The following is a 27,954-nucleotide window of genomic DNA, read 5'->3' as shown; positions in this document are numbered from 1 at the left end:
GAAACAACATAGGCAACACAAACTGGCCTTAGTTTTGTTTGTTTGTTGCATTTCCTGCATGAAAAAAACCACAATGATGGGAAATTTTATTCAGTTTGAAGTGGGTCTCCCCCCTTTTTTTCAGAATCATCAGCGAGAGATTCATTCAGGAATAAAAGACATTATTGGTGTTCTGAAAATGCATTTAAGGGTTAAACTAGTGTTTTTTCCCCCCTTCCTCAGCCCATCCAGGTGTGGGTTGCAGTTTTTCTAACTCACCACCTGTGTTTTTTGGGTTGCTATGAGGAGGTCTGGACCACTGTTTATAAGGCGTGTTTCTGCACAGAGGCGATGTGTCACTTCTTCATTGACCTTTTTAAAGCCTCTGCAGCTCAGGCTGAAAACCATGTCCATCTTGTGACAAGCTCTGACTGTTTCATGTTCCTTTGGTTTCTGTTGCCCCCTTAGTCTGAAGGGGAGAGGAAGTTCTGCTCCTGCTGGTGCTGGGACTTCTGCTGCTGATAATCTGTTTTGTGAGTTGGCTGCTGAAAAGCATAAGGGAGAGGGAGAGAACTGTCTCCCTCTTTATGTCTAAAAAAACCCAGGGCTGGGTTTTATAAGTTTATAGCTATGTCTTGTGTTGTTTTTTTTTACAGAGCGCTATAATCGTGGTGCTTAGAGTGATCTGAAAGGAACAGAAACACTTAGCCTTGAACTTTTGTTCTGCTGCTTCTTCTTGTGCCTCTGAGGTACAAAACATGCCTGTAAACTTATCCTCTGTCAAACTGATTTACCAGGGGGCTAAATGGAGATGGAAAGGAAACTTGGGAGGCAGTGGGTGGTTAATTGGAACACACGCACCCCTCTTATTTGGATATACAGCAGCTCAGTTAGATGGGTTGCAAACTGTCTGTTCCGTAGCTGGGGAAGATGCATCCATTTTGGTCATATTAAGGAAGTGGGGGAAAGGGTGTGTGTTCATGTGTTAAGTAGAAGATTTTGGTGGATATACAAATAGGGGCCAAACTGAATGGCCTGAACTTCGAGAACTAAATTTCTCAGGTTAACCCCCCCCCCCAATCCCTACAAATTGAAGATTACTGTTGCTTGCTATTGTAGCTAATCTCTTGCCCCCACCCAAAAATCACCAGCATTGCTCAGAAATTTTAAAATGTTCTTTAGCAGCCTGTGTGCATCCTTCACAAAAAAACAACAAAAAAACAGACTGTATATGCGCATGTGGGGATTTGTGCACACATACTAATTGAGAACAGAACACCAGCCAGTGACAGCTCTGTGCAAATAGACATGTTTCAGCATCCAGCTATGCAAATAGCTGCACTGCAGAGCAAAATCTGAAAAGCATTAATTGTGGCACTGTGACTGTTGCATGGCAACAGTTGTGTTTGAACAAATGACAGCTACTGCCCCTTGATTTCTCTCTCTCGTACTTAGTGACAAACTGGAATAAGAAGCAATGATGGCTGCCCTGGGGAAAGCTGTGGCAGGTGCTATAAGAGCCCCAAAGTCAGGAGGCAGAGAGGTGAAATCTGTTGCGGGTGACCTCTAGGCTCTTAAAATCATGTGCACAACAGAAGTGGAACGGAGCTCCTTGATGAATGGGGGGGGGTGGGGCTTTATAGGGGCTAAGATGTGTCATATCAACTAGGTAAAGTAATAAAAAAAGGATAGCAAAAATAAACCACCCTCAATTTCCAATGAAAGATGTGTTTATATTGGGATTTTTAAAAGTTAGTATTTTAAAAAATGTGCAGGAAAATCTGTGAAAGCTGGAGGCTCTCAAGAGTTTTGGAAAAGTGGATCCTGCAAAGAGTTACTTTATCTGCAAACAAGCATATGCAACAACCACCATTTTGAATGGGAGTTCTTCTGCAGTGTGTGAGCTTAGCTGATCAAGATCCAGACTCGACATCCCTACATGCATCAAGGCTCGCCAGGCAACAGCCATGAGAATCCTTTTGATGATTTAATATTGCTGCAGCTCTGAAGGATGATGCAGCTTCAGTTTCCACACTCACATTTCCCCCACCTGCTGCAGCCAGAGAAACTCTTGTTTTGACACACAGCATCTGGGGGTGGAGGGTGGGTAAGAGGCCCAGGAGGAGAAACAGGAAAAGCCACAGCTGAATCCTGTTTAATGACTGTGGCTCTGCCCAAGAGATGAGAAGGTTCTGCAGGTTGTGAACCCTACCTGTATCCTAATTCTTGCTAAGAAACCTTTTGACTGCAGTGTTTGGACCAGACTCAGTGAAATGTCATGAGTACATCCCTTGTTCATTTTAAAAACTATTAAATGATCTTGAGGTGCTGCTAATAAGGTTGCCAGACTCAATAGAGGACAGGACTTCTGTGCCTTTAATTGCCCTGCTCTCTTTTGAGTCTGGAAACGTTAAAGAGAAACCAGCAGACCCTTTGTTTAATTTCCAAGCAAAGGGTCTGGTCTGCTGGTTTCTCTTTAAGGTTTCCAGACTCAAAAGAGAGGAGGGCAATTAAAGGCACAGAAGTCCTGTCCTCTATTGAGCCTGGCAACCCTAGCTGCTAAACCGTTGCTATTTTCAGTTGGGGTTCAGTCACATACTGCCAGATCAAGGAGCACAAATGTGGTTGATTTGATGCTCTTGTACATCAAATGTGTTTTCCCCAGAACTTGACCTTTTGTGATGAGGAAAGTACTGTGAAAATTGGGGTGGGGTGGGGCGGCGCGGGGTGCAACAATTGCTTGATGTAATATTGTGTAAACTCCCTTCAAACAAATCGGAATGATGTTTGTCTAACCTCCTTGAAACAAATTAGGATGAATGCTCAATAAACAGGTCTAAGAAGTGACCTTAATAAGCACAGTTCACCTTTTATTTGGCCCCTTGAGACTGCATTCCTAAGCATACTTACTTGGAAGCAATTTTCATTAAAATCAGTGTGACCCTCAGTTAAATATGCTGGTGTGTTGGTCCTTTAAATTCCCAGTATTCTTCTAGTTAATTTAACAATCAAAAGAAAGCCCCACAGTGATTGAGCAGAACCCAGGAGAATGCTGTTGAGAAGCCATACTCTATCCAGGATCTTTATAGCCCAGTTTAAGTACTTAAATATGGCTGTTGTCCTGACAACTGCTTGTGCTGGCTGAAGTTGCTGGGAGTTATAGTTCAACAACAGGTACCATGTTGGTTACCTCTACTTTGGACTGTGACAGGGTTTCAGTTAGGCTGAGGTTCTATCATTTTAGCTTACTGAGAATAGCTGTTAAGTTTGCCTGACTTTCTCAAGGATAGTTCAAATAACCGAATGGAAAGCTTGGTTTACATCATTAGTTCGGTCACTTTTTCCATTGATCCTTTCTTCAGTTTCTGTAGAACTGCTTGATTGACATCATAATTGAATGTTGATTTGACATCTCAGTATAATTAGTAAACTAGATTGAAAAAACCTGTTTTCTAGGATGATGTCCTATACATGCATTTGAATATGTATTGGACTGAACAATTATATATTTACTTAAGATACTTCATACCATTCTGATTCAGAGATTGGCAAACACTGTTTATGAATGAGCTGCAAAGGAAGTTTCCATGGATTATGTGGGCTTGCAAAACAGTCAGATATGAGGTTTATGTACCTAACAATTAGAGAATAAGGTTCTACTTCAGGCAATCTGAGCTCTGGTTGTCTCATGCGGCAAACCTGTGTTTGGACTGTACCACTTCAGTAAATGGTTAGAGATTTAAAGTGATTGAATGCTCCTCCATTCAAAAGAAATACACATAGAAAACAAACATGTTAGAGAGAAAGGCAAAGATCCTTCTCCTTGCCATCTAGTTTTCTGTATGCATTTTTTTTAAGTGGAAGAGCATTCAATCTTGTTGAGCCCCTAAGAGAAATCTGCAATGGTACAGCTGAGAAACAGGGGTATTCCCTCATTTGTGAGAGATAGGCCTGAGCAATCCTGATAAGAAATTAATGTGAATGCTTTTTCTTTGGAATCAGTAGTCAGCTTCTAATAGTGGCTACGTTCAGATATGGTTTGGTGCTACTGTCAAACCTCGGATCCTGAACACTTCCGTTTTGGAATGTTTTGGCTCCCGAACACCGAAAACCCAGAAGTAAATGCACTGGTTTTCGAACGTTTTTCAGAAGCCAAACATCTGACGCGGCTTCCGCTTGAGTGCAGGAAGCTCCTGCAACCAATTGGAAGCCGCGCCTCGGTTGTCGAATATTTAGGAAGCCAAACGGACTTCCGGAACGGATTACATTCGACAAACGGGGTTTGACTGTATTTGAACAAGCTTTGTGTTCACACACACCCTATTCCCTCCCATACTCAGGTTCAGTTAGTTTCCTTCTCTTTAGCACACACGATAGTCCTTTGTTCAGATGCCATTTCATCAGAGCACAAACTATGGTTTCTGTGCTTGCTCTCCAAAACAAGATTGCACACTATGGTTCAAAACTTGTTTGTATTCCTGCTTGGAGGGTAGGTGTGAACCATAGTTTGCCAGATTAGATGTGATGGCAAACTGTGATTTGTCCTAAAGATGAAGTAACTAACTGAAGTGGGGCACAAAGGGGAGGAAAACATGAGCACAAGGCCTTGTCACCTAGCTTGGCATTAACATATGAACCGCTCCAGTAGTGCAGCTCCTGAGTTCAATAATGAGTGAGAGTGAATAATTTTTCATGCACTTCCCAAAGAGAGAAAGGTTGATCGTTTTATTCAGTAGCTGTCAAGAAATAATACTGCTCACTCTCTAAGATGATGTATCTTCTCTACCAGGAGCCTAGCCGCTGGATTATATAAATTATATATAAATCAGAACCTGGCTACCTACTTTGGGGGCAGGAGGGAAAAGATTGATAGGGCTGTTTAGTGGAGCTTTGCTGTTCTCAAACACTCCAGCTGTCATCCCCCAGCCCCTTGCTGTGCTCAGGGCTGCTGCCTCCTTCCACACCTGTTGAGTTAATTATTATTCAAGACAGCTCTTTCAGCTCTTCATGTTTATGGAATTGTGGTGGCTGATGCGGAGAGGGCAAATGCTATTGTCCATAGGTTGGCTATTCAGTCTAAGTATGTTAAGGATCTTGCATATATAGCTGTTATAAAGAATATGCATTGTTGGGTGTCTGTCTCTTCCTAAACTCCTGCTCCTGTGAAGCTGTTGAGGACTTGCACTGAATTTGGGAAGATAATATTTATTTTATCACTTACATATTTGGCCTTCCCTTCGGCCATATTCCCAGAGCATTGATGGCAGTCTGTTCATTGCCTGAAATGGGGAAATGTCTGCAGGGAAATGGGGAATCTGGTACAGTCGTACATTGGAAGTCAAACAGAATCTGTTCCGGAAGTTCGTTCGACTTCCAAAACATTCGAAAACCAAAGTGCGGCTTCTGATTGGCTGCAGGAAGCTCCTGCAGCCAATCAGAAGCCATGGAAGCCCCATCGGACATTCGGGTTCCAAAAATAGTTTGCAAACCGGAACAGTCACTTCTGGGTTTGCGACATTTGGGAGCCAAAAACTTTCGACTCACACGGCGTTCAAAAACCAAGGTATGACTGTAGTTGTTTTCCAGCTTTTTCACATTGGTTTCCCCTACAACCAATCTTTCTAAGGGACAAATGTGAAGGAATAAAGCAAGGTTTGTCCCAATAACTTTTCAGTGTTTAATATACTGAGGCTATAGGTGAGCCGTGAGGAGGCAAGGGAGAAATGACAAACATAATCTTGAGCTTTTGCTTTAGTTGCCTGCCCATTTTAGGTAGACAATTGGAGCTGCCATCTTTGTAGAGCATGCAATGTAGGGGAGCAGAAAGGAGAGAGAGTTGTGAAGATTTGCAGTGTAAAGTGATTTGTTCCCCAACTTTACTGATTCTTTCTCTCTCCCTCTCTCTAGTGAGGACGCTGCAGATTGTCTTGGCCAGCCGAAATCTCCATTGGAAAAATTTATGGTCAGACTGTGCACGTACCACCAGAAGCACTTCGTCCGTGTCCTAAACGACATATGCACTGACGTACAGACAGGCTGTGAGGGGCAGCAGTTACCTGGAGCAGAAAACATGGATGTGTCCACTTGTAGCTCTGCCTGCAGCCAGTATCGCACTGAGAACCAGGAGCTTGGAACTTCTTGCTCTGAATCAAAGCTCCCTTCTTCCCTGGACACAGAGCAATCAGGGTCTCATGGCTCTCTGCGCATACTTTGCCATGCCCTGAAGCAGGCTGTGGATCTGAAATCTACAGATAGAAGGGAAAACTGCAGCCCAGTTGTCCGAAGGGACTTCTCTGAGCTTCCTAGCGTTAGAACAAGTTCTGCAAGTCCCAGGGACAGTCCCTCTCAAGGATACCTCACTGCCTCCAATTCCCATCACTCTACTAAAAGTCCCGAAGGCCAAGCCCTTGGTAGTGACCAAGAGATGGGGGGTAGGAAAGGTGAGGATGACAAAGACCAGGTGCAAAATAGAGCTTTGCTGGGAGGCTACAATGCTGTGAAAGCAACAAACATACACATGAGTGAAGACGGTCTGGTGGGCTCCCAGAAGAACACTTTTAAAGCTTTCCCAGAGGAAACACGAGACCCAGGCTTCACCACCAACTCCCCTAGGAGAGCAGACAAAGAGAATGCCTTGCAGTGCAGCTCCTCCAAAGCCTCTTTGCACCCGGATACTGAAATGAATGACCAAGAAGCAAGACTGAAGGCAGAGAACCACCTCCAGGCTTCAGGGAAAAGCAAGGGGAGCTATAACATGCAACCTGTTGACAAGACTCATGTGGAGAATGCCAAGGACAGCTGGCTATCCAATAGCTCTGTGCCAGTGGCTCACCACAAAACCACCAATGGACACTCCAGGACCAGGTGTAACTCATCCTCCACCAAAAGCACACGTAAGAGCAAAAGGCCTTCAGGGTTGAGAATTAATGACTATGACAACCAATGTGATGTTGTTTATATCAGCCAGCCAATTACAGAGTGCCACTTTGAGAGCAAGAGGGTGGTCTCCTCTAGGAAGACGGCAAGGAAGAGCACACGTGGATACTACTACAACGGTGAGTGCTGTGAGATTCCCACAGTTCGCACCTTGGCCAAGACTTCCCATGTTCAGGAGAGTGGGAACACTCTGGCACCAAGGCCTGAGGTGCTGACAAGCCCTAGCCAGGGAGCTTCTCTTCCGAGTGATAGCTGCTTAGCAGCAGCCCAAGCCATGAGTGGCGATGGTGACAAAAGACCTGCTGTGGTTGTCCCTCAAGGAGATGCCTCCAACAACAGTACTCAGGAGAGAGGTGAGATGTGTCCGGCTGAGAAGGCCACTCCTGAGGTAAGTTTTGTGAAGGAAAGAGATGACAGTTCTGCTGAAGCATCCACAGTTGCTCTCTCCCCGCCACCTGGCCCTGCTTTGCGTGTAGAGAAAGGCAGCCTGTCCAATTCTTCACTGCAGACCACTCTTGTCTCTCCCTGCCAACTGAGTAAAGGGGAGCCACAGGACGAAATGGACGTGGACACTGTGCAGAAGGCTGGCAATGGCACAGACTCTTGTAAGAGCAGTAGACCCAATGAAGACAGTGGCAACGCAGGAGGTTCTGTGGTGCTGTCTGCCTCAGAGGTTGCTAATGGTGAGGAAAGTGTCATGTTCTCAGAGACTGAGGCTATCCCTGAGCCTTCCATTCTTCCAGACCAGGTGCCTCCTGATAGCATGGCCCTTCAGCCCCCTGAAGACCTTTCCCCTGGAATGGACTTGATGCCTCCACTGGAGGAGCCTGCCCCTGTTGAACACTTGCCACCATTTGTAGAACTCCCTTCCGATGTGGAACCCCCACTTCTTTCCCCTATAGACCTGGCAGAACCTCCTGCCCTTGTCCGTCTGGAGCCTTCCATAGCCTTCCCTGCAGAACTCCCTCCTATCCCAGAGCATATGTGTCCAGAGGAGCCTGTTGCCAGTTCAAGGGCAGTGTCTCCTGGCATTGTGGTGTCTGAGCCTCCTGCCCATATTGACCTAGAGGCTCCTTCAGGGGCTCCTCCTATAGAATCTCCAGTGGTGGGACCTGGCAAGTTAGATATGGAACTCTCACAGCCACTTTCTGATTTGGATGCTGCAGAGCTCCCTGACAGCTTGCAGGGTGCAGATGCACATGAAAGTATTAATACTCAAAATATCATTGAAGGGATTCTGGACTCAGGTGGAATCCACTCTGGGGAAAGTGAGACTGTGTTGCCTGTTGCAGATAATGATGAAGGTTGGGGAGAGGGAACAGTAAAAGATACAAGTGAAACAAGCACTGTGGATGATGGAAAGGAACTTGGTAGCGAAGCTCCAGCAGTGCCCCAAACATCAGAAGTGGACAACAAGGAGGAAGCTTCTTCCAAAACAAGCCCAGACAAAAAACGAAAGTGGGAGAAAAAACCTCAGATTGTATCCGATCGCTGTCTTCGAAGCCAGCAATCCCTGTCACCTGCAGAGGATAGTCATAGGCAATCCACTTCTTCCACGTCTCTACAGCTTCCTCAACTTCAGATCAAGTTTTCTAAAAGCCCTGGTGCTAAGCGTTTCAAGAGGGAGGTGCATCTTGATGGTGCAGCATCGCTGTGTTTTCCAAATGACGGGTTTCATGAAATGCTGCTAAACAACATTGGGAATTCTTCTGAGCAGCAGTCAGGTGACAGAAATGACATCACAATGGGACAGGCCTCTCAGACACTGTTAGCGAAAAAGACAGTAGTAGAGGAAGACCAGGATGAGGAAGGAAACAAGGACAAGGCAGGGGCAATGCTTGAAATTTGCTTAGAGGGTGATTTTGATAGGAGAAGTGGTCACGTCCCAGCAGAGACCTCTGATAAGGGTGAAAAGCAGTCAGATTTGACATCAGGCACTCCAGAGAACTCTGACAGTATGATGGAGGTTACAGAGGAGTTGCACACCCAGCATGGGCCCAGTTCTGTTAGCAGGAGTGAAAGCAATCTTGAACTACCAGAGAGGTCTGTAAAATCTAAGAAGCCAGCTCTCCAGTTCTACAACCTGAGGCACACCCCTGCCCCGACCCCTGTGGCCACTGCTTCCAAAAACACTTCTGGAAAAGAAACCGTACAAGGAGATTCTAATGCTCTGACTATACAAGCAGGCTCTAATGTCACAGACACCGTTGGCTTCAGCAGCATGGAAGTGCTTTCTGACAACAAGCCCAGTTTTGTGGAATGGTGTGCTGAGGAAGAGAACCAAGAACTCATCACTAACTTTAACACTCAGTACATGAAGGTCCAGAAAGGTTGGATTCAGCTGGAGAAAGAGGCTCAGCCAGCTCCAAAGGTCAAGAATAAATCCGACAAACTGAAAGAGATCTGGAAAAGCAAGAAGAGGACCCGCAAATTCAAAGGGCCCACGGAGGTCCAGAAGCTCTCCCCGGTTCAGATGCTGTTCATGAAGGGATTTGACATGTCCAGCATCTGCAAGTGGTTTATGGAGACCACTGAAACCAAGTCTCTGGTCATTGTGAAGAAGATGAACACACGTCTCCCGGGGGACATCCCCCTCATCAAGCTTCCACTCCAGAAGGGCTGCTATTCCGGCAGCTACCCTAGCTCCCTTCAAGCTGAGCGTCTGAAGAAACACTTGAAGAAGTTTGCTGCTATGACTCCGGCAAAAAACACCATCAAGATTCAGAGGCTGTGGGCTAAGCTTCGAGAGGGCTCTGAGGAGAAAGAGCCGGAGCAGGCTGCCAGTTCGAAGCAGACGCCTCCCTCTGAAGTAAGCGTGGAGCACAAAGCCGAAACCAAGAGCGCCCAGCCTCCGAGCACGCCTGTGCAAACCAGCTCTCGCATCCTGAGGAAGTACTCCAACTTGCGAGGCAAACTCAACGCCATACGCAAGGTGGCCAAGCAGGACAAGACTGACAGCGTGGCCAAGCACCCCTCTGCTGAAAGCAAGCCGAGTGGCAAGAGCCTGTGCATTAAACCCCTGGTGTCTCCGAAACTGGCCCAGCAGGTCCAAGCCCCCCCACTTGCGACTAAGACAAGCCTGGTGGAAAGAGGAGGGAAGGGGCGAAAGACAAAAGGCAAGTTACAGGAGGACACCTCATCTAAAGGCCACCTTCAGCAAACCAGGAAGAAGTCGCCGGCCGAGAGCAGCAGGTCACAGAGGCTGTTGAGCACCTCAAGCAAAGAAAGGCTTCCTCTTAAGAAAGCCAGTAAACTGAAGCCTGCAGGGCCTCCTGCTACGAGGAAGCAGGCGGCTGCCGACAAGAGTCATAAGCCTGTGTCTGGGAACGAGAAGGCAAAGAAGCTGAATGACTTGCGGCCTGGGAAAAGGAAGCCCCCCATCCAGAAGGGGAAAGCCAAGGCCGGTCAAAAGGCAAGCTTGCCTTCCAGGCAAGCAGGGCTTGCTAAGCCTCCCAAGCAGAAAGTGGTGCAAGACTCCAGCAGCCGACCTCCCAAAGTGGCTGCCCAAAAGGCAAGCAGTGGCAAAGCCTTGACTAGGTCAATGAAGCGAATTCAGGAGAGCAGCAGAGCCCAGGGCAAGAGGAAGCTGAGGGCAAGCAAAGACTCTTCACCCAGCAAACGCAGGTGTCTGGATGCAAAGTAACCGGCTGGGGTTGGGGGTGGGTAGGAGGTGGGTCATAGAAATACTTCCTAATGCATTAAACAGATCCACTTCTGAACATTGGGGGGGGAGGGACGCAAGTGTTTAGCCGAAGGCCAACCCCCCCCCACTCTCGGATGATGAGGAGCCCCCTAGCTGTGTTGCAGCCAGAAGGGGAAGCTATTATTCTCTGCCCTTGAGAAGGAAAGTTGCTGCTTCTGAAAGCTCCTGGAGTGGAACTAGGAGTTTGGCAGTTTCAGTTCGAAGTACAGTGCCTTATTTATCCTTTTAGGAACTGAATAAATTAATCTGTGTGATTTAAAGGCTGGCAGTTTATAGTTAATGCACAAGCACTTGAACTGTAATGGAAAGAGAACCAGCTTTCATGCACATCCCATAGACCTTGGCAGCCCGTCTGCCGGGGTTCACACAGGAGCATTTTCTTCCTTTTGTGCATTGTAGCATCCTGGCACTGTTTAAACCAAGCAGGGCATTATAAAGCCAAAACCCAAAGCATTTGCATCCTTTATTCCTGTCAGTCAGTCAGAATGGTGTGTGTTGTTGTTAAAGTATGAACAGTTGGACTATCTTTTGTAACTGGGGCTTGGCTGTAACAAAGCCTTGCTCTCATGTCAAAAAGATGCTGATTCCGAAGCGTCAGTGATTGGCAGCCATGCTCGGCCAACTTTGTACTTAGCCAAGAAAGGAACTGGACCGCTTGTTTGGATAGAGAGCCCTTCCCTATTAAGTACATGCACACTGCCTGCCACTTCTGACGTGGTTGTTTACAGGTGGGCGCCTTTGGGCCTGGATGCATTTCTGAATGGTTGTATTCCTGTCCATTTTACTGTGAGGCCTGAACACCCCTGAAATATGGGTACTTGAAAGCACATCTTAGGAGCGAAATAGATGGACAAAAAACCATTCGAAAGTGAAGCTTGCATGCATCTTGTGGGTCTGTAAAATTAATGTTGGAAAGTGCCCGTAGTCAGAGGTTCTTCTCTGCTGTAAACGTACATGATTTCTATGCAGTTGCTGCAAGTTCCTTTTCCATCTTTCCCTGTTTGCCATAAGTCAAAAAGATTTTTAAAATTATTGTTATTAAAATAAGAATGAGGCGATGCTGGCTGCAAACATTTAGCAGCTAGAAATAGCTGGTGCTTTTGCAAGCTTTTCCAGCTTAAGAGTAAGCAAGCTCCTCTCTCCCTTGCAAGGCCTCACCCTGCAAGTTTAATCAATGCATTATGTAAAGGTCAAGAAGTATCTGTCTTCAGACAAGGTATTTCTACGAACACCTATTAGAAAGGCAAACAGTCCCCTTCTCAATGCAAACATTTGTTTTGGATCTGACAGCATTTGGAAGCAGCCTTTTTCTCAGAGGAAACTCCCTGCCCCTTGTACTTTGTGCTACCCATCTGCTGGGAGATAGACAGTGGTTGCTGCTACTCTGGGCTTGGAGAGAAAAGCAGCCTTTTATTTATTTCCATAGTTTTCCTTTAAATCACAACAAAGGCAGAGGTATTTGCTTAGAAACTTGTGCAAACTTCCTCTCGCTTGCTGTGCGTGGTACCCAGGAGCTTCCTGCGAAGGCCTTCGAATGGCTTGACCTTTCAGAATAGCTTTCCATGGATACCATCTGAGATCGACGTACTCAAACACATCTTTACACATTATTATATTAACTGGCTGGAACCAGTCTTTCCAGTTGGTGAGGGATTTGTAGAATAAAAGGAAAGGCAAACTCCTTAGGGAGCAAGAACAAGGCTTAGGTGCAAGGAAATTGGTTTTATTTCATTTTTTAAAGGAGGGAGGGTGCGGTAGCATTGGCACTCCTATACCAAAGCTCATTACTGCAGGCAGAACATGGATAACTAGCTGTATAATTTGTTCCATTGATCAAAGAGATTGGGAGGCAGCACCTGGAACTGCAAAGCCCTCCTGCTCACCTGCGTACCCAAGTCTGTGTCTTGAGAGGGTGCACTAAAGCTATAAGACACATCAGGGTGGACTCTTTTTGTATGAATACTTTTAAATCATTGATTTTTAACTTCTGTCTTTTGATGTAAATCATGCTGTATAAAATGAATAGTTGTAAGCATTAAGTCAGGCCTAGCATTCTCTGTAAAGATTGATACGTATTTGTCTGATTGCTATTTGAACTGCACATATAAAATGTGCTAGACATTCCACCAGGAGTATTAAAAGGTATTTAAGGAAGTGTGGTGCGTGAGCATGTAAGTGTGAGTGAGAGGAAAGGGTGAGCATGTCAGATTTTTCACCTCTACTTTTCTCCAACTTCAAATGCCTCCATCCCGAAAGGTGTAAAATCTTCCTGTTCCCTCAACCCAGGGCTGCTTCCCAACACAGTGCTGGGGGGCTGAGCACCTTGTGCTAATTTTGGCTACTGATTCTGATCCCGACACTGCTAATAAAATATTTCTACACCTATCTGCTTTCCCATTTCTTGTGTGGTCTGTAACTTCAGAGAATCCCTTTGTAAGCCCTGTGTAGCGTTCGAGAGATTCACAGCTGCCCCCCCCCTTCCACCTTTTTTGCAAGGTTGCCTATGAGAGGTTGGAATACAGTGACCATGACTTGCAATGTTTTGGTGAGGTCCGGAGAGAGTTTGGTCCAGTGGTTGATTTGTCCCAGGTTCTAGCACCAGTGGTTTCTGGCAAGACAAGCCTTTGCCATGTAGACAATTGACTAGGCAGGGGTGGCCAACTCCCAAGAGACTGCGATCTACTTACAGAGTTAAAAACTGGCAGTGATCTACCCCCTTTTTTGGGGATCAGGTCAAAGTTGTTGAGATTTTTTAGGGCAGGGGGAAGCCTACTTTTTTAGGGGAGCCAAAGTTGTTGAGCTTCTTTGGGGGGGAGCCAGTGATCTACCAGTGACCTACCACAGACGTCCAGTGATCTACTGGTAGATCACGATCTACCTGTTGGACCTACCTGGACTAGTGTAAGCTTGGGGGGGGCGAGGAGAGAGAAGTGAGCCAAGTAGTTTAAAGCAATTTAGCTTGTGGTTTTTTAAAGAAAAAAAATTCTGATGGTGATAGCTTAGTATGATTTATATTGAAGCAAAGCTACCTTCTGGTTGGGAGGCATTCTTCAGACTGTGCTCTGTGCATCAGTCCTGATGTCATGCAAGTGACACTATGTCACCGACATGCCGGGTTGATATGCTGTCTGCTAAATAAGTTGCAAAGAGGCCATTTCTTCTCCTTTTGATGCCCTGCAACCCACTTACTTTTGTGATAGTGAGAACTTGACTCTTAATTCTTCCAGTAGAAATAACTTTGGAAACCAGCCTTGTTGGGTTGGGCTCTTCTCTTTGCAACGTAAGGGGCTTAATTCCTGCACACTGTTTCCCATCCGTCCACTTCTTCAGCATTTCTTTTTTGTTTTGTTTTTGCAAGGGGGGTGTGTCATCTGTTAAATGCAGTCTTGCGCTGTTGGTTTCTGCAGCGAAAATAGGTGTTTTTTCCAGAATCAATGGTTATCTGCAGTAGTACAGTTGCTATGGCCTGGTGATGTTATACCGTAAACATCTTCAGCCACTTGGTCTGACCTGGTGCTGCTCTCTAGCAAAAGAATTGCGAGAGTAAGGGAAGAAGCTTGGGGTTGTGACTGTAATAGTGACAACTACTCAGTACAGTGACGAGAAAGGCTTTTCAGTTCCTCTAACCATGGCTGTGTTTCTGCTCCTCTCTACGTGCTTGGCAGGTTCTACTGCTTAAGCATCTTGGGCCCCATTGCCAAAATGGTCTAAAGGCAGTGCTTTTTGTGGGGGTAAAAAATGAATTATCATGTCTTGATAAAAGTGTGGTAGGTGTCAGCACAAGATAGCTGCCATGGGCAGCAAAAAAAAGAGGTGATGATACCAGTGAGTACTGTCGCAAAACCCCTGTTCACAAGTATAGTCAAACTGGGGTGGTTTGTGCATTCTTCTTTCCATGCTCCTTGGGCATTCCTAGAAGAGAGTGGATGGCTTTGCTTATTGGATAAAACCAGCCTCTGTACTGTTTTCTTTCCATCAGATGCAATGGGCCATCATGAATCCTAGCCTCTCCTTTAGCACACACCATGTTTGAAAAGGGACATCCTTCCCCCCTGATGGTATGGTGGACAATTCCCCATAACCTGCCCTGTTGCTCATCTCTTTATAGCTCATCTATTTAAATCTGGCCCTTTGCCCTCCCTGCCTGTTGAGACAAACTAGATGTTATTCACAAAAAGATCTTCCATTAGTTGTGCTTCCATTTTCTCCCAACAGCCTTCTTTTTGGTCAAGTGTGCAGTGCTTTTCTTTCCCTGTGGTTGAGAGTATTACTACTTCCAGTAATTTTCAATGAAGGCTGTTATCTTGTATTTAAGGGAAAGCCCCAACTTCTGTGCACATGATGAAGGCTTGATGGTGCAGGGCACACAATGCTTAGAGAACCTTTTGTAGCAACTTTTGCTCTGGAGATTTCTTCTGTCATAGCTTCTGGGTGACTCCTGCAGGAATGCTATTTATGGCTCTTTCCTCCCGACATAATTACTGTCACTATGCATAGGGTTTTGCTTTGCGGTAGTCAGGATAATGATGATATCTCCCTTTTCCCATTCTATGTCTGGGGAATATTTAAGCTGCACAAAACTGTTACTGAGGCTTATCACTAATAATCTATTATTATTATGAGCTGTGACATCCTGGCCAGTTATTCCTATTCACCTTCTAAACCAGAAGCTGTTTCTCTCCAGAGTCATTTCCTTGTTCCATTTGTAGCCTCATGTGATAAGGCAGCCTTTACCAGCCTGCTGCCCACCAAATTTTTTGGACTGCAACTCCTATCTGTCTTAGCCAAAAACATCTAGATGACGCTAGTTTGGCAGAGGCTTTGATACGACAGTCCTCTTTAAAGGTGGTAGCTAGTACCTTACCTCTCTTTTTGTTGCAGAAATCAGTGTCAGTATGCTCTTCCTCATCACCAGTAAGCACAGCAAAGCAACGGGGAATTAACTTGTGCCAAAGGGAAATGCAAAGTATTGGGCCGGGTTCAACTATTGAGTCCCACTAGCAGGAGCCAGCACAAGGTCTTCTGTGAGTGCAAGAGGGATTTTAGCCCCTCTCCTCCCTGCCTCCCAAATTGGCTCTGGGCTGTGTGTCAGGGTAATCAACAGCAAGCAGAGGAGGGAGAAGGGCAATTGTTCCTTCTGGAAAGCTGAAATGCTTGTGTTGACAGAATAATCTCCTTAGTGCTACGTTGAATTCCTCCACAAATTGAAAAGGGACTTCATTAAATCTGTGAGTGCCTCTGAAAATGTTGCTATAAATATAACTCTCTTCACTCAGTTCCCACATGCCCACCAAATAGAAACAAATATGCAGATAAGAGATATTTGATGATGCTATGCAATGGCCTACAAACCAGTGCCTCCCTAGTCTTTCACACATCCCACCTCTGTCCTTGCTTGGACTTCATCTGCCATCGCTCCCTTCCCTGCTACAAGCACACCTGATCTAGCTCTGCCTAGCTCTCAAATTTCATAGAATGGAGTTGCCTGGGGAGGTCCCCGTGTTCCTGAAAGGTCCCATATGTAATCATAGCTTGTTTCGAGGGGTTAAACTGCCTCAGGCCACTTCATGCATGCTATTTTCCTGCACGGAGATAATCTCCAGGCGGCATCTTTTGGCACAGATAATCTCAATGAAAAGACACTTGCATGTTCTTCCCTAAGCCGCCTTCTTGCTCTCCTGTTGCCAGTTAGTTTCTTTTGTATTTCCAACACCCCACCCCAATTTGGCTAGGTCACTGGAAAATTCCCTATCTATTCTAAGATGAACTCAGGAGCTCTGGTTTGCAGGTAGAGGAGACTCTGGCCTCTTCTTTAAAACCCTTCCCTCTTGAAGTGTCGCCCTAAGAATTGTTTCTCACAGAAATAGTGAAAGTGAGTGGAGTCTGAATGGGTTTTGTTACCCGTGTGTGACCTTTTAGCTAAGTGGGTCTTTTTACACTGTAATGCTTATCAAAGGTTTTTTTAAGGATCTGCTTTTTGTTTGTGACTTTAAAATGCAATGTGAATATATACATATATGTATATGTGTGTTTATATATAAATATATATTTAGTAGGTGCTGTGTTAACATAGCATCCAGCTAGCGGTTGTAATGCTTTCCTAGGTGCAGGGTAATTGCTGCCTTTTCTTCCTGGGTGGTCACAAAAACTAGAAGAATACTGTAAATAGTTTTAAAATATTTATTTCCTGTACTTTGTGCTAATAAGTCTCGGGTGTGCTGTTGGTTTGCAATGTAGTATGTTTTTTTTGGGGTGGGTGGGGGGTTCCTACTGCAAAAATAATTGGACATGGGGGGAGGAGAAGGACTGGCATCTGGTCTGGAGTTAATGCTGCAAAATCAAGGACTTAGTTCCCACTGAAGTTGCATTTGGGCTATACCCAGAATAGACAAATGAATGACACTTACATAATTGAATACTCCATTTTTAAAAGCCCTTTCACATAGAAAGCAAGCTATCGGGGCGAATTGTTTTAGCCTATCCTCCCCAATATGCTAGCTTTTGCATGTGGGAGAATGTTTTCATATGAAAGAGTGTTCAATCATGTGAGCTCTCACCTGCAATCTGAAGTGACATTACTTAGAACTGGGCCTAAACTGAGTAAAAGCATTACATGGGTTGTCTAAAATCTCATTTTCTGTGGAAGCGAGTCAAAGTACAGTTCTGGGCAGCCCGTTTTGTCACGTGCATCTTCGGGGACAGTACATGTGAGCAATAAGAATTTTTAGTAATAATGTTTTCAGTGACAAATTAATGTTTAAGTCCTTATGGGGATATTTGTGTAAATGTGTGTGCACATCTCATTGAAGACTGCCCTTCTTCACTGGCCTTGCCACATAGAGAAAGAGACATATTTTGCTTCAACATCTCTGCATGCTTATTCACCTGGGCAGGTGGACTCAGGGATACTGAATTAAGGGGAGCTCTTGCTGGGGATAGGAAGGGAGGAATGCCAGTGGCACACATGGAGGAAGTGATGGTGCCCTCTAAGCATCTTTTATAGTTGATTATTGTAATCTAGCCAGCACCTCTTGTGTTCTGTGTTTGATGTTTCCTGTGCTCATCCCCCCCCCTTTTAGATTAAGCCAATCGTTCATCACTTCCCATGTTTCCAGCTGCTGTGAAGAGTCCAGGGCCCCATTTTTTTACACACACTCTCTCGCTCTCTGAATTTATTTTATTTTATTACTTTGGACCATTAAGTATTTATCCTCTCTGCTCCCTCTCTCTGCTGCTCCCTGTGTTGTATTAGTCTTATTTTGAATGTCTATTTTGTGATTATCTCATACTTTTTAAAGTTAGGCTAGTGTGGAAGGTCCTAAGGGTTTGTTTCTTGTTGTTTGTCTTGGCCATTCAGAATTCCCACCCATCACCCCTCTCTTCTTTCTATGGAAAACATGGCAATGCAGCTTCCTAATGTAGCTCCAGAAAACTTGTCGCTTTGCTTGCACCCTCCTTCTGCCATCTGAAAAGCTTCAGCCCTGCCTATATCCATTGTAAAAGCCCTCAATTCTCAGATGAAGTTGCTAAACGAGGTGGGGGGGAGGGTAGACTTGCAACCTTTCCACAAGGGCATTCTTAGTTTAGGATAACCTCCTGCCCAGTTGAATGAACCTCTATCAGTGTGTTGCACAGCACTCAACAAGACTGCAGGTGTGTTCTGCACTTCCTGTGTTGATTTATAGTCAGTTCATTCTTCACTCCGTGTTGCACAGGTATTTTTACTTGCTGTGTCTAAGAGACTCCTATCTTCCCCATATGATGAACCAAATGTGTGTGTTGGGGGGGTCTATTCTCTCTACTCCCCACCCCTCAGGTCTGGTACTGTGCACATCACCCAAACCCAGTGTGTGATCATGAGTTGGGCATTTGAAGGCTTAAGTTGGAGCCTCATTCCCTTCAGGGCCCTGGGAAATGCTGTGACTTTAGAAGAAGAGTGTGTCTGCTGTGAATTGTTGGTAAAATGTGTCATTAGGTAATATTTATATACCTCACCTGAGTAATATTTGAAAATGTATATAAAAATAAAGGTTCTGTTCAGTGGCTTCCTACCCGTTTGACACACCTACAACATTTAGGGCTACTCTACCATGGAAATTGTATTGAATCTCTGCCATTACTTTTGTGACAGCTCCATGATTTTTGTGTGTGCTTTATTAACTCACCAGTGGAAGAGAACGCATTCTTGTTACAGACTGTGGGGCTGCAGGTGAGGCTTAGACCTCTGCCTCTTTCCATGTTTCTTCTTCCTCTTTATGCATTGTTTATGTGTTTATGCGTGCCCTAAGGAGTCTTACTTTATTGCCGCTTATTAAACATTTCTTTTATATCAGTATTGGTGTGGTGTGATATAGTTTGATGTGCAAAGACAAGACACGTTGATGAGCCAACTCAATTGCTGCTTTTGGAGGTTATCAGGACATATACATACTTGTGAAGGGTGTCTCCAAACAATGAACATCAAGCATTGCCCTCTGCAGCATATGGCTACCAAACAATACCCAATATAATCTACTTTATTACCAAAGCATGGACTGCAGTGGCAGGCACAGTTTTTAAAAAATCAGACGTAAGATACTTTCCGTGTAATGGCTATAATTGGAAATGTGAAGTCATAAGAAATTCCAAAAACCCTAATTAGTTTATTTTGTGTAATTGAACTTGTTTAGGAACCTTACAAATGGAAGTTTAAAAGCTGCACATTCTCAGTGTGAAGAAAAATACATTTAACATTCTTGAGGTTTCTATAATAAATAGAAATGAAAAATAATTAAGATGGCAAAACCAGAATATGAACGAATGGCTGCAGATTTAAATGGCCCTGCAGATCCTGTTATGTTAACAGAGTTTCATGTTGTACCTTTCTGCAAAAGTCACCAGTCAAGGCTTTTAGTACTAGCAAGGCAACTTATGCCCTGCTGTCATGTAGTTTCTGTCTCTTAACCTGCAGCAATGGAAGTGTTAGCAGGTTCTGCATGAATAGCACACACACAGAGATACAAGGTGGGAGCCCCTGTAGAAGCCCCTGCAACTAGCCATCCATTTGATTCTCTGCAGGAGCAAAGGATAGCCTCCTTGCTGCTGGTTTTACCCATAATATAGTGTATAGTTGAAAACCTGTGCTTCTAATAACCAATTGTTTTATACTAGGGGGTATCCTGAGAGCACCTAGTATGCCACCCTTTTATTTCTCCCATATCCAATGTACCTCCTAGAAACCTGCAACCTTGAGATTACATTTACCAGATGCTTCCAGGCAAGTAGCTCTACCTTTTAGGAGGGAAACCCCCCCCCCCAATAGGAAACATGATCCATAAGTTTCAAGGAACAAGCATCTGGCTGAGGTTGCCCTGGAAACAAGAACACATGTACATCCAAGGCCTCCAGGCTTGTACAGGAGAGCACATTGTTTCTCAGCAACTGGATTCTGGCATGACTACTGGGTGAAAATTCTGCATCCTGGGAATCTCATCTCAATTTTTTCGAACCAAGTTGTTTCAAGCCTTCAAGTGTCTCCTCTACACTTCAAAACCTCTGTCTAATGGAAGTCTCAAAAGCCCAGGCTGGGTAAGTAGCATTTCCAGTGGTTGGGACATGGCGACTTCTGTGTGCTATTTCTTTTCTCCTCCCAACCAAGAGAAGCAGAGCAAACCATGCAAATAATCTTCAGATTTGCTTAATTAACATAGTGCATATAGATCAGAGATATTAACTTTTCATGTGCAGAATCTGAAGGAATCTGGCTTGGTGTTTCTCCCCCACCCCACCCCACCCGCAACTCTAATGGTTTTACTTCTAATTATTGGTCAGTAGCTAGTGGTGATAAGTGCAAACTACTTTTTCTCTGCAAGAGTAAGTTAGATCAAAAGTGTCTTTGACCAATTTGCAGCGCTATTGTCCGGGGTCTAGCATTAAAAAAACCTATATCAAACACGGATTTGGAAACATAGCAAGAGAAGGTACTGTCAGCTTAGTTCATTTTTTAACTGCCTAGATCTTAAAGAGCCACCTTATTTCTTCTGATGCTGTGGCCCAGGCCTAACCCCACCTGAGCCCTGGATGGGCCAATGTATAGCACCTGCTTTGGAAGCCTGTGCTTCAGCTTTTATTGCAGGTGGTGGCTGGTATACCCAACTCCACAACCCATTTCAAGAGGGCAATGGTACTTTGTGGGTGGGCCTGCGGTATGAAGAGTAATGCTACAGTAAACTGAGTGCAAGAGACACATGCAATTCATTCCCCCCCTCCCGTTCTAAAAGGCAGGTGAAAGTGAGCATGATGGGTATGAAAATGATTATTCTCAAGTTCACAGCGGTTGGGTTGCAGAACAGGCACCACTCTCAAACTATCCAGACTTTTCAATACAGAAAACCAGATGGCATTTGGGCAGAAGACAGATTTTGTGGTGTAGAAAGGCAGTGATATAGGCAGAACCAGAGAAAACTACAGCTGTCCCTGTTGCTGCACTCAAATCATGGAGATGGCTGGCTTTATAACTGGGGACATGAGTCTCCCCATCCCATCCAGCAGAGCTACAACAGGAAGACCACTAGCCAAGGTTTCTCCAGCCTTCATGCAACAAGCTCCTACACATGTTTACTTGGCAGTTAAGTCTCATTGCGTTCAATGGTGCTTTACTCCCAGCTAAGTGAGTGCAAGATTTCAAAATTAGGGAAGTGGTGGTAAGTCCTGTTAATGCTGGTGGGTCATTCAACCTGGAGCAAGTGTGGCTCCTTTTTGCTATTAGATGAGAGGACCAGACTGCAGCTCCAAGGTTAAGCTGTTTTTAAATACCATTTACCTTGCAACCATCCGGTATAGGAGGCAACTGTTCATACAAACACTTCCCATTCACCTAAGGGATTTTATCTTTGCTAATTCTGCAGCAAACAATCCTCCTGCCTTTGCCCTGGGTGCTGCCTCTGCATTACTTGCAATTTAGTCCTATAAACAGAAGATGAGGTTGCAATGAGCAGCCAGTAGGAATAGGAACAGGTGGGTATTCAGCAAGAGAAAAAGCAAAACTGCCAAAAGGAAAAGGGAAAAAAAGACAGATGTGGTGCAGGAGAGCAGGGTTTAACACCAGGTAAAATGACAAGATATGAAATGGCAGGATCCCGTGTCTAGGCATGAGCTGTGGACATGGCCTCTCAGGGCACCACACTGGGCAAAACAAACAGGCATGGCCAGCCTTGCTAAGAATCCATATTGTGCACAAGTAGTGGCCCCAGAGATAGAGTCTGTGCTGGATATAAATACATCTGTTGGGCTGGATTTCCCAGCAAAAGTCTTCTATCTACACCTTTGTCTGGTCCATCCAGAAGAGCCATTGTCACCATGCCAAAGGAGATGCTCCGTTGCCAAACTTGAGAGCCCTGCCCCACCTCTCTTCCAAGCAGCCACAGGGGCAAGAGGAGATGGCAAGGGTGTTCCCAAGGCCTCTGTCAGGGCAGGCCTGGCCCACTTGTCTCTGGCTCTGGCCTGTCCCTTGCTGGAGGCTACATGCACTGGGAACAGCCACATTTGCTGGGTTTTTCCACCTCCTCCACAAAGGAAGAGCCATCGCTGCACTCAAAGGTGTATTTCCTGCGCTTGAGGCGCAGTCCTGCACAGCATCCTGGCCCTGGGCACGATCCCCGGCACTCTACCCAGGAGACAGGCCGGGTTGTCTGGCAAATGGCATAGCCTCGCTGGACCTGGTGGAAGTCTCGCACGGCCTCACCCCGACACTCCGACTCTAGGGAAAACATTAGAAAGAAGGAAGTCAGGCTAGGAGGCTCCTCTGCGATAGCCTTCCTTATACATTATGCTTGGGGTTCTGGTGAAGGTCAACTAAAAAAACTGGGCATTCTAGTATGTATAAGCATACTATGATGAATTATCTTGCCTTTTGAATGGTTAGCGACAGGTAGAAAAAAATCTTATCTGTCCCTTATCTGGTTGGCTGGGGGTCCTGCCAAAATGGTCTTGCTTTTTGTCAGTGGAAGAAGAGGACAGAGAGGCAGCATTGGGGGGGGGGGTGGATCAAGAATCTGTGGCTCTGTTGCTCATGCTCCCTTACCAAAGTTGTGGCCATAGTGTCTGGAAGAAGAGTGCAATGGTATTGTACTGGGATGTACAACACTGGCTGTTCTGTGGGACCACAGAATTTCAAATTCCCATTATAGCTGGTGCAGCAGAAGGGATGGAGGTCTACAGTTGCTAGAAAACTTACTAGGGGAGGAGGCTGGGCAAAAAATAGCATCTAAGTACACCCTGGGGTACTTAGGGGTTCTATGCACCCTGGGGTACATTGTGGGGTTTCTTCTGCCCACAATGGGCATACCTGGCTTAACACAATATTGGCAGCTTAGGTACAGGCCCAAGCGTCTTATCAGGGGAGGGCCCTCGGGGTCCTGAGCTATGGAGCACATGTGAATGTAGGGAAGAAAGGGAGATGTGCCTGACCTTGGTCACAGAGGTCGCCATCGAATCCCCCGTTGCATTCACAGAAGGCCTCGCCTGTGTCTGAGATCTGGCACTGACCATGAACACACTGCAAGCTCTTGCATGGGTTGTGGAGTTCCCCTTGCTGGTTGCACAAGGCTCCCTTGTAGCCATCCTGACACTGGCAACTATAGGAGAGGGCATCAAGGGGCATGCAGATTCCATGGACGCATCTGTAGAATGAGTGAAACCAAAAGCTAAATATAGGTGAATTCAAAAGGTTGCAGTAAGGCCACCCCATCTTCTAGAAGCAGCATTTAACAGAGGAAGGACCTGCAAGATTCTCTGTGCACCTTGGCTTCTCCAACATCGTCTTAGGAGTACAAAGAAGTGAGAGAGGAGGAGCATTCTCACTGACTCCCCAACTTCCCTTATCCTCCAAACACACAAGTACAACTTTATTGAGGCTGCTTTAAAGGTGAAGGAGGAAGTGGTATTTGGTATGTGCTGTTGTTCTTGAACGGTTACCAAACCTATGCCCCTGTGCTGGGCTTTAGAGGCAACTAATTTCTGCTTTTGTTGCTACAGTCATAAATGCCCCGACTGCCCCACCTCATCAGAGATGAGCAAACAGGAGAGGTTCACCATATCAGAGCCCACAGGATACGGATGCAGTTCCAGTCACACTTAGGAACACAGGGAGCTGCCTTATACCAGGTCAGACTATGGGTGCATCTAGCCCAAAATTGTCGTTCCTGATCCTTTCAAACTGGAAATGCTAGGGAATGAACTTGGCCCCTTCTGCGTGAAAAGCACATGCTCCACCACTGAGCTGCAATCCCTCCCCCCCCCCCACTTTCTCCATCTTGCCCACAGCACTGCAGTGGGAGAAACCCACAAGAAAAGGGCTGAGGGGGATTCTACTGCTGTGTACTCACTTGTGACCCTGGCAGGGGTTGCTAATGGGCTGGTCGCAATGGGGTCCAACCCAGCCTGGTTCACAGTGGCAAATGGGGCCATGAGGGGTGTTGGGTTGGCAAATGCCATGCAGGCAGTAGAGCTTGCGGCAAGGCTCACAGCCAGGCACCACCCCCGGCTTCATCTGCGTCTTAGTGAAGTCCTGCAGCTCGTTGTTGATGTAGAGGTTGCGGATGCAGCCATGGAAGCTGGAGCCATTCAGGATCTGCCAGAGGCGGAAGGCGGCAGAGTTCACATCCACGGGCATCCCTGTGGAGGGGAGAGCCAGAACAGCAAGGTAAGGGGCAGGAAGAGGAGGGAAGAGCAAGGTCCTGGGGGAAAGAGAGATGGTTCTGGTGGAAGGAAAAGAGCTGTGGACCCCTTATTCTCGAATGCTGTGGAAAGAGCCACCTTCTTCCATTTCTCTCCCCTCTCCCCACTGCCACAGCAGTTTGGCACTTGGCTCTTAGTGCCCTGCAGTATGAGCTCAGACACCCCACCCTGGAGAGGAGAACGGAAACGTTCCTCTTGCATCATTACTATCCAATTGACGTGAGCTAAGAAGAGTGAAGGAGTTCTCCGTTCAGTTAGTGCCCACCAGGTGCAAGCATGTAGGTGAGAGAGATACCAGCCTCTCTCACCCCCTTCTCCCCAACTGGATTGGACCCAAGTCACAGTCCTACCCCCAACATAGAGTGGAGCCTCAGAGTTCAGCGTGTGGGCCTTGCCAAAGCCGTCCATGGTCATGGGGTCTCCTCCATCGATAGAGAGGTTTACCATCCGCTCAAAGGTCACCAGCTCTACAGTGTGGAACTGCCCGTCATTGATGGTCTCTGCACTAGGGAGAGAAGGGAGGTGTGGGATGGGAAAGGCTGGTGGCACCCAACCTTTGGCCTGATATCTGGCATCCACAACCATCTGCATCCATCCAGCATGGATCCACTTTGCCTTGTATTCCCTGTCACTTCAGCACTAACTCCCCACGATCCAGACCCCCAAACCCTTCCTTTTGCCTTCATGGTCAATGTGCAGCTTTGCTCAATGACTGAGGGTCACTCTGAGCTGGAAGGAGAAGCCAAAGGCAGAGGGCTACCTGTAAATGGCAGAGCTGGGGTAGGTGCCTGGATCATAGCTAACGCGCACGTGGCCTTGGTACAGCTCCACCGCCATGTGGTCAGTGTCCCCATTATATAAGAGGATCCCATTGTCTTCAGCCGTGGAGACCTGCAGAGAACGAGGGAATGAACAAGCAAGGGGCAGAAACATGAATTCTACAATCCAACCAGTCCCACAAATGGCACAGATGAAGAGTGTGGGCAGATGACCCCATCTTGGGGTGGCGGAGGCGGCGGCCTTGCTAATCAACACTTACCTGCAAAGTGATGTTGGCGCTGGGCCAGTTTTGCAGGTCAGTGAACTGGAGGTATGTGTCCCTGTCCACAAAGTTGACACTCAGCAGCTTCTCGCATTTGGGCCCCCCAAAGCCAGGAAGGCACTGGCATAAGGCACGACTGCCTAGCTCCACACAGTTGGCACCATTCTGGCATTCTGCCCTCTCGCATGGGGTGGGTTGGAAGGAGCCATGGGGTGGAATCTCACAGAGCTGGCCACTATGATAAGAGGGAGAACACAACAAGGCACAAATGGCAGGAGGCAACTTGGAGATAACACCACAGGGTCTTAGCAGGGCCACAGCTGGACCCTATGGCACTCATACAGTTTTAAGGCAGCGTGTGCTCTCCTCTGATTTTCCTCTTCCCAGAGGCTGAGTAAAATGTGCCTGGAATCACATGCATGATCTTTCCTGGTCCCCATGATCTTTCCTGGTCCCTGTTTGTGCCTGCACAGTAAAAGGACTCCAGTTCACTGCACTGGGGCATCAAGTGAATGGGACAAGGCAAGTACTCAAGTGACATACAAGTCATCACACTGCCCTGAATCACAAGGGACACTTGATTGAGACACTTTACTCGGTTTACTTCTTCTGCTTCTTCACCAATAAAGACAACCAGAATATCTTTGGCCAGGGGTGTTGTTATGGGCCAGTCCAGGAAACAGGGCCAGCCCAACACATTTTAGCACCTGAGGCGAACCACAAAATGGTGTGCTCCCCCTCCCCCAACCAGGGAAGAAAGGGTGAGAGAAGATGTACACCAGGAGTCCCATATGCCCAGAGACTTTGTGCCTGCCCACTAGGGGAAATAGGAAGCCCCGAACATTTGTTTTTTTAGATGCCCCTTTTATGACGAGATATGCATTGCCCCCCAACTGGAGAGGCTTGCTGACTTTCTGGATAAGCCTAAACTTAATGCTCTCCTCTTAGACAAAGATCAAAAAACGACCTGGATGGTCGCCAGGTTCTGCGCGCAGATTTGTAGGCGCAGACCATCCTCCCAGAACAAATTAGTCTGCTGGGAAAACAGTCGAAGTGAGCCCCCAGGGTGATAGGGCCAATCTGTATGGTAACTCAAACTTTAAATTTTAGGTTCTCACGTGTCTATGCGTTTAACTTAATTTTAATTCTTAAGCTGTTTACTGTATATTGTTTTAAATGCACATTTTATTCTTGTGAAAGCTGTCCTAGATGTGCCTTTCGAACTGGTCTATAACCGTGATAAACAAATGAATGGATGGTTGAAGTCGGAATCAAAGGCTATTGTGTGTGTGGGGGGGGGGCCTCACTGAATCATGCCCAGAGGGCAGCCCTCATCATTTTCTCCCTAGTCACTGTAGAGGTGGTATTTGGGGGGGCTGTTGAGGAGGTGGCAGGTCTGCCCTCCAAGGAATACATCATAGCTGTTGCTGCCACCACAGTATCCCTTTGAGGCTGAATCCACTGCCCTGTGAATCCTGCCACCTGAGGCATTTGCCTCACCTTGTCTCATGTGCGAGCTGGCCCTACCACCCTCTTAATTTGCCCAGAGGCATTCTACATTTATGCAGGTTGATGTCATGAGTATGTGCCCCAAGTCTTTTAAGCTGCCCTCAGCTGCAGGACAGAGCTATGTCGCATTACTTCCCTATATACATTACTTCCCTATATACAGGAACTACTTTTGCCAGGATGTTCAGAACAGGACGTCTCGACTCCTTGGTGGGCAGAGCAATTCACACTAGGCATGTAACTCCTTGTGTGGTACAAAGTCCCAGCAAAAGTGAGATGCATTCTTTTAATCTCGTAAGCACAGTCAAACAACTCTGGAAACAGCCAGGCTCTTAAAACTAGAGCCAGGCTCTTAAAACACTGTTTGACACTTCTGGTAACAACTGATCACTCTTTTTGTCGTACCTCTCTCTCCCAGCCACCCTTGTGGAAGAGGAACTCTTCCAGTAGAGGGCAATCCCAGGTGTTGAGATTTACAGGTAGCTTAGAATGAGATGAACTGGTATATACTCCTGTCCATCTCACAACCTTACCTGTAGCCTCCAGTACAAAGGCAGGAATACCCATTTGGCTCATCAAAGCATTTGGCGTTGTTCTGGCAGCGATGGTCCAGGCAATCATCATAGTCCACACTGCAATTATCTCCCACAAAGCCGGGCATGCATTCACATCTGTAGGTAGGGACAGGAACAAGCCACTCACTGGCTATAGCTGCATCCGTTTCCTATCCACTTTATTAGGTAAAGGTAAAGGGACCCCTGGCCATTAGGTCCAGTCGTGACCGACTCTGGGGTTGCGCGCTCATCTCGCATTATTGGCCGAGGGAGCCGGCGTATAGCTTCCAGGTCATGTGGCCAGCATGACAAAGCCACTTCTGGCGAACCAGAGCAGCACACGGAAATGCCATTTACCTTCTCGCTGTAGCGGTTCCTGTTTATCTACTTGCACTTTGATGTGCTTTCGAACTGCTAGGTTGGCAGGAGCTAGGACCGAGCAACAGGAGCTCACCCCGTCACAGGGATTCGAACCGCTGACCGTCTGATCAGCAAGCCCTAGGCTCAGTGGTTTA

At 46.4% G+C, this 27,954-nt stretch overlaps 2 protein-coding genes across 2 annotated transcripts in view; one reads left to right on the top strand and one right to left on the bottom strand.

Moving 5' to 3' along the window:
* Positions 1–648: 648 nt before the first annotated feature.
* On the top strand, positions 649–19,170 carry LOC118093840 (uncharacterized). Its single transcript, XM_035133595.2, has 2 exons — positions 649–728; positions 5,887–19,170. The coding sequence occupies exon 2, from the start codon at positions 5,939–5,941 to the stop codon at positions 10,556–10,558; it is 4,620 nt and encodes a 1,539-aa protein (XP_034989486.2). The 5' UTR covers positions 649–728; positions 5,887–5,938; the 3' UTR covers positions 10,559–19,170.
* A 70-nt stretch (positions 19,171–19,240) lies between these two features.
* Positions 19,241–27,954, bottom strand: part of SLIT1 (slit guidance ligand 1) — a 124,480-nt gene continuing 115,766 nt past the window's right edge. Inside the window, exons 31-37 of the mRNA XM_035133598.2 lie at positions 27,419–27,556; positions 25,374–25,611; positions 25,095–25,225; positions 24,685–24,839; positions 23,983–24,271; positions 23,066–23,277; positions 19,241–22,355 (exon numbers count right to left, since the gene is read on the bottom strand). Coding sequence (XP_034989489.2) covers positions 22,117–22,355; positions 23,066–23,277; positions 23,983–24,271; positions 24,685–24,839; positions 25,095–25,225; positions 25,374–25,611; positions 27,419–27,556 — 1,402 coding nt within the window. The 3' untranslated portion in view covers positions 19,241–22,116. The remainder of the gene's footprint in view (positions 22,356–23,065; positions 23,278–23,982; positions 24,272–24,684; positions 24,840–25,094; positions 25,226–25,373; positions 25,612–27,418; positions 27,557–27,954) is intronic.

The sequence above is a fragment of the Zootoca vivipara genome, chromosome 5, assembly GCF_963506605.1.
Source record: "Zootoca vivipara chromosome 5, rZooViv1.1, whole genome shotgun sequence".
Taxonomy (NCBI): Eukaryota; Metazoa; Chordata; class Lepidosauria; order Squamata; family Lacertidae; genus Zootoca; species Zootoca vivipara.
Note: the sequence above shows the minus strand (reverse complement) of the source record. Positions and strands in the feature narration are given on the sequence as shown.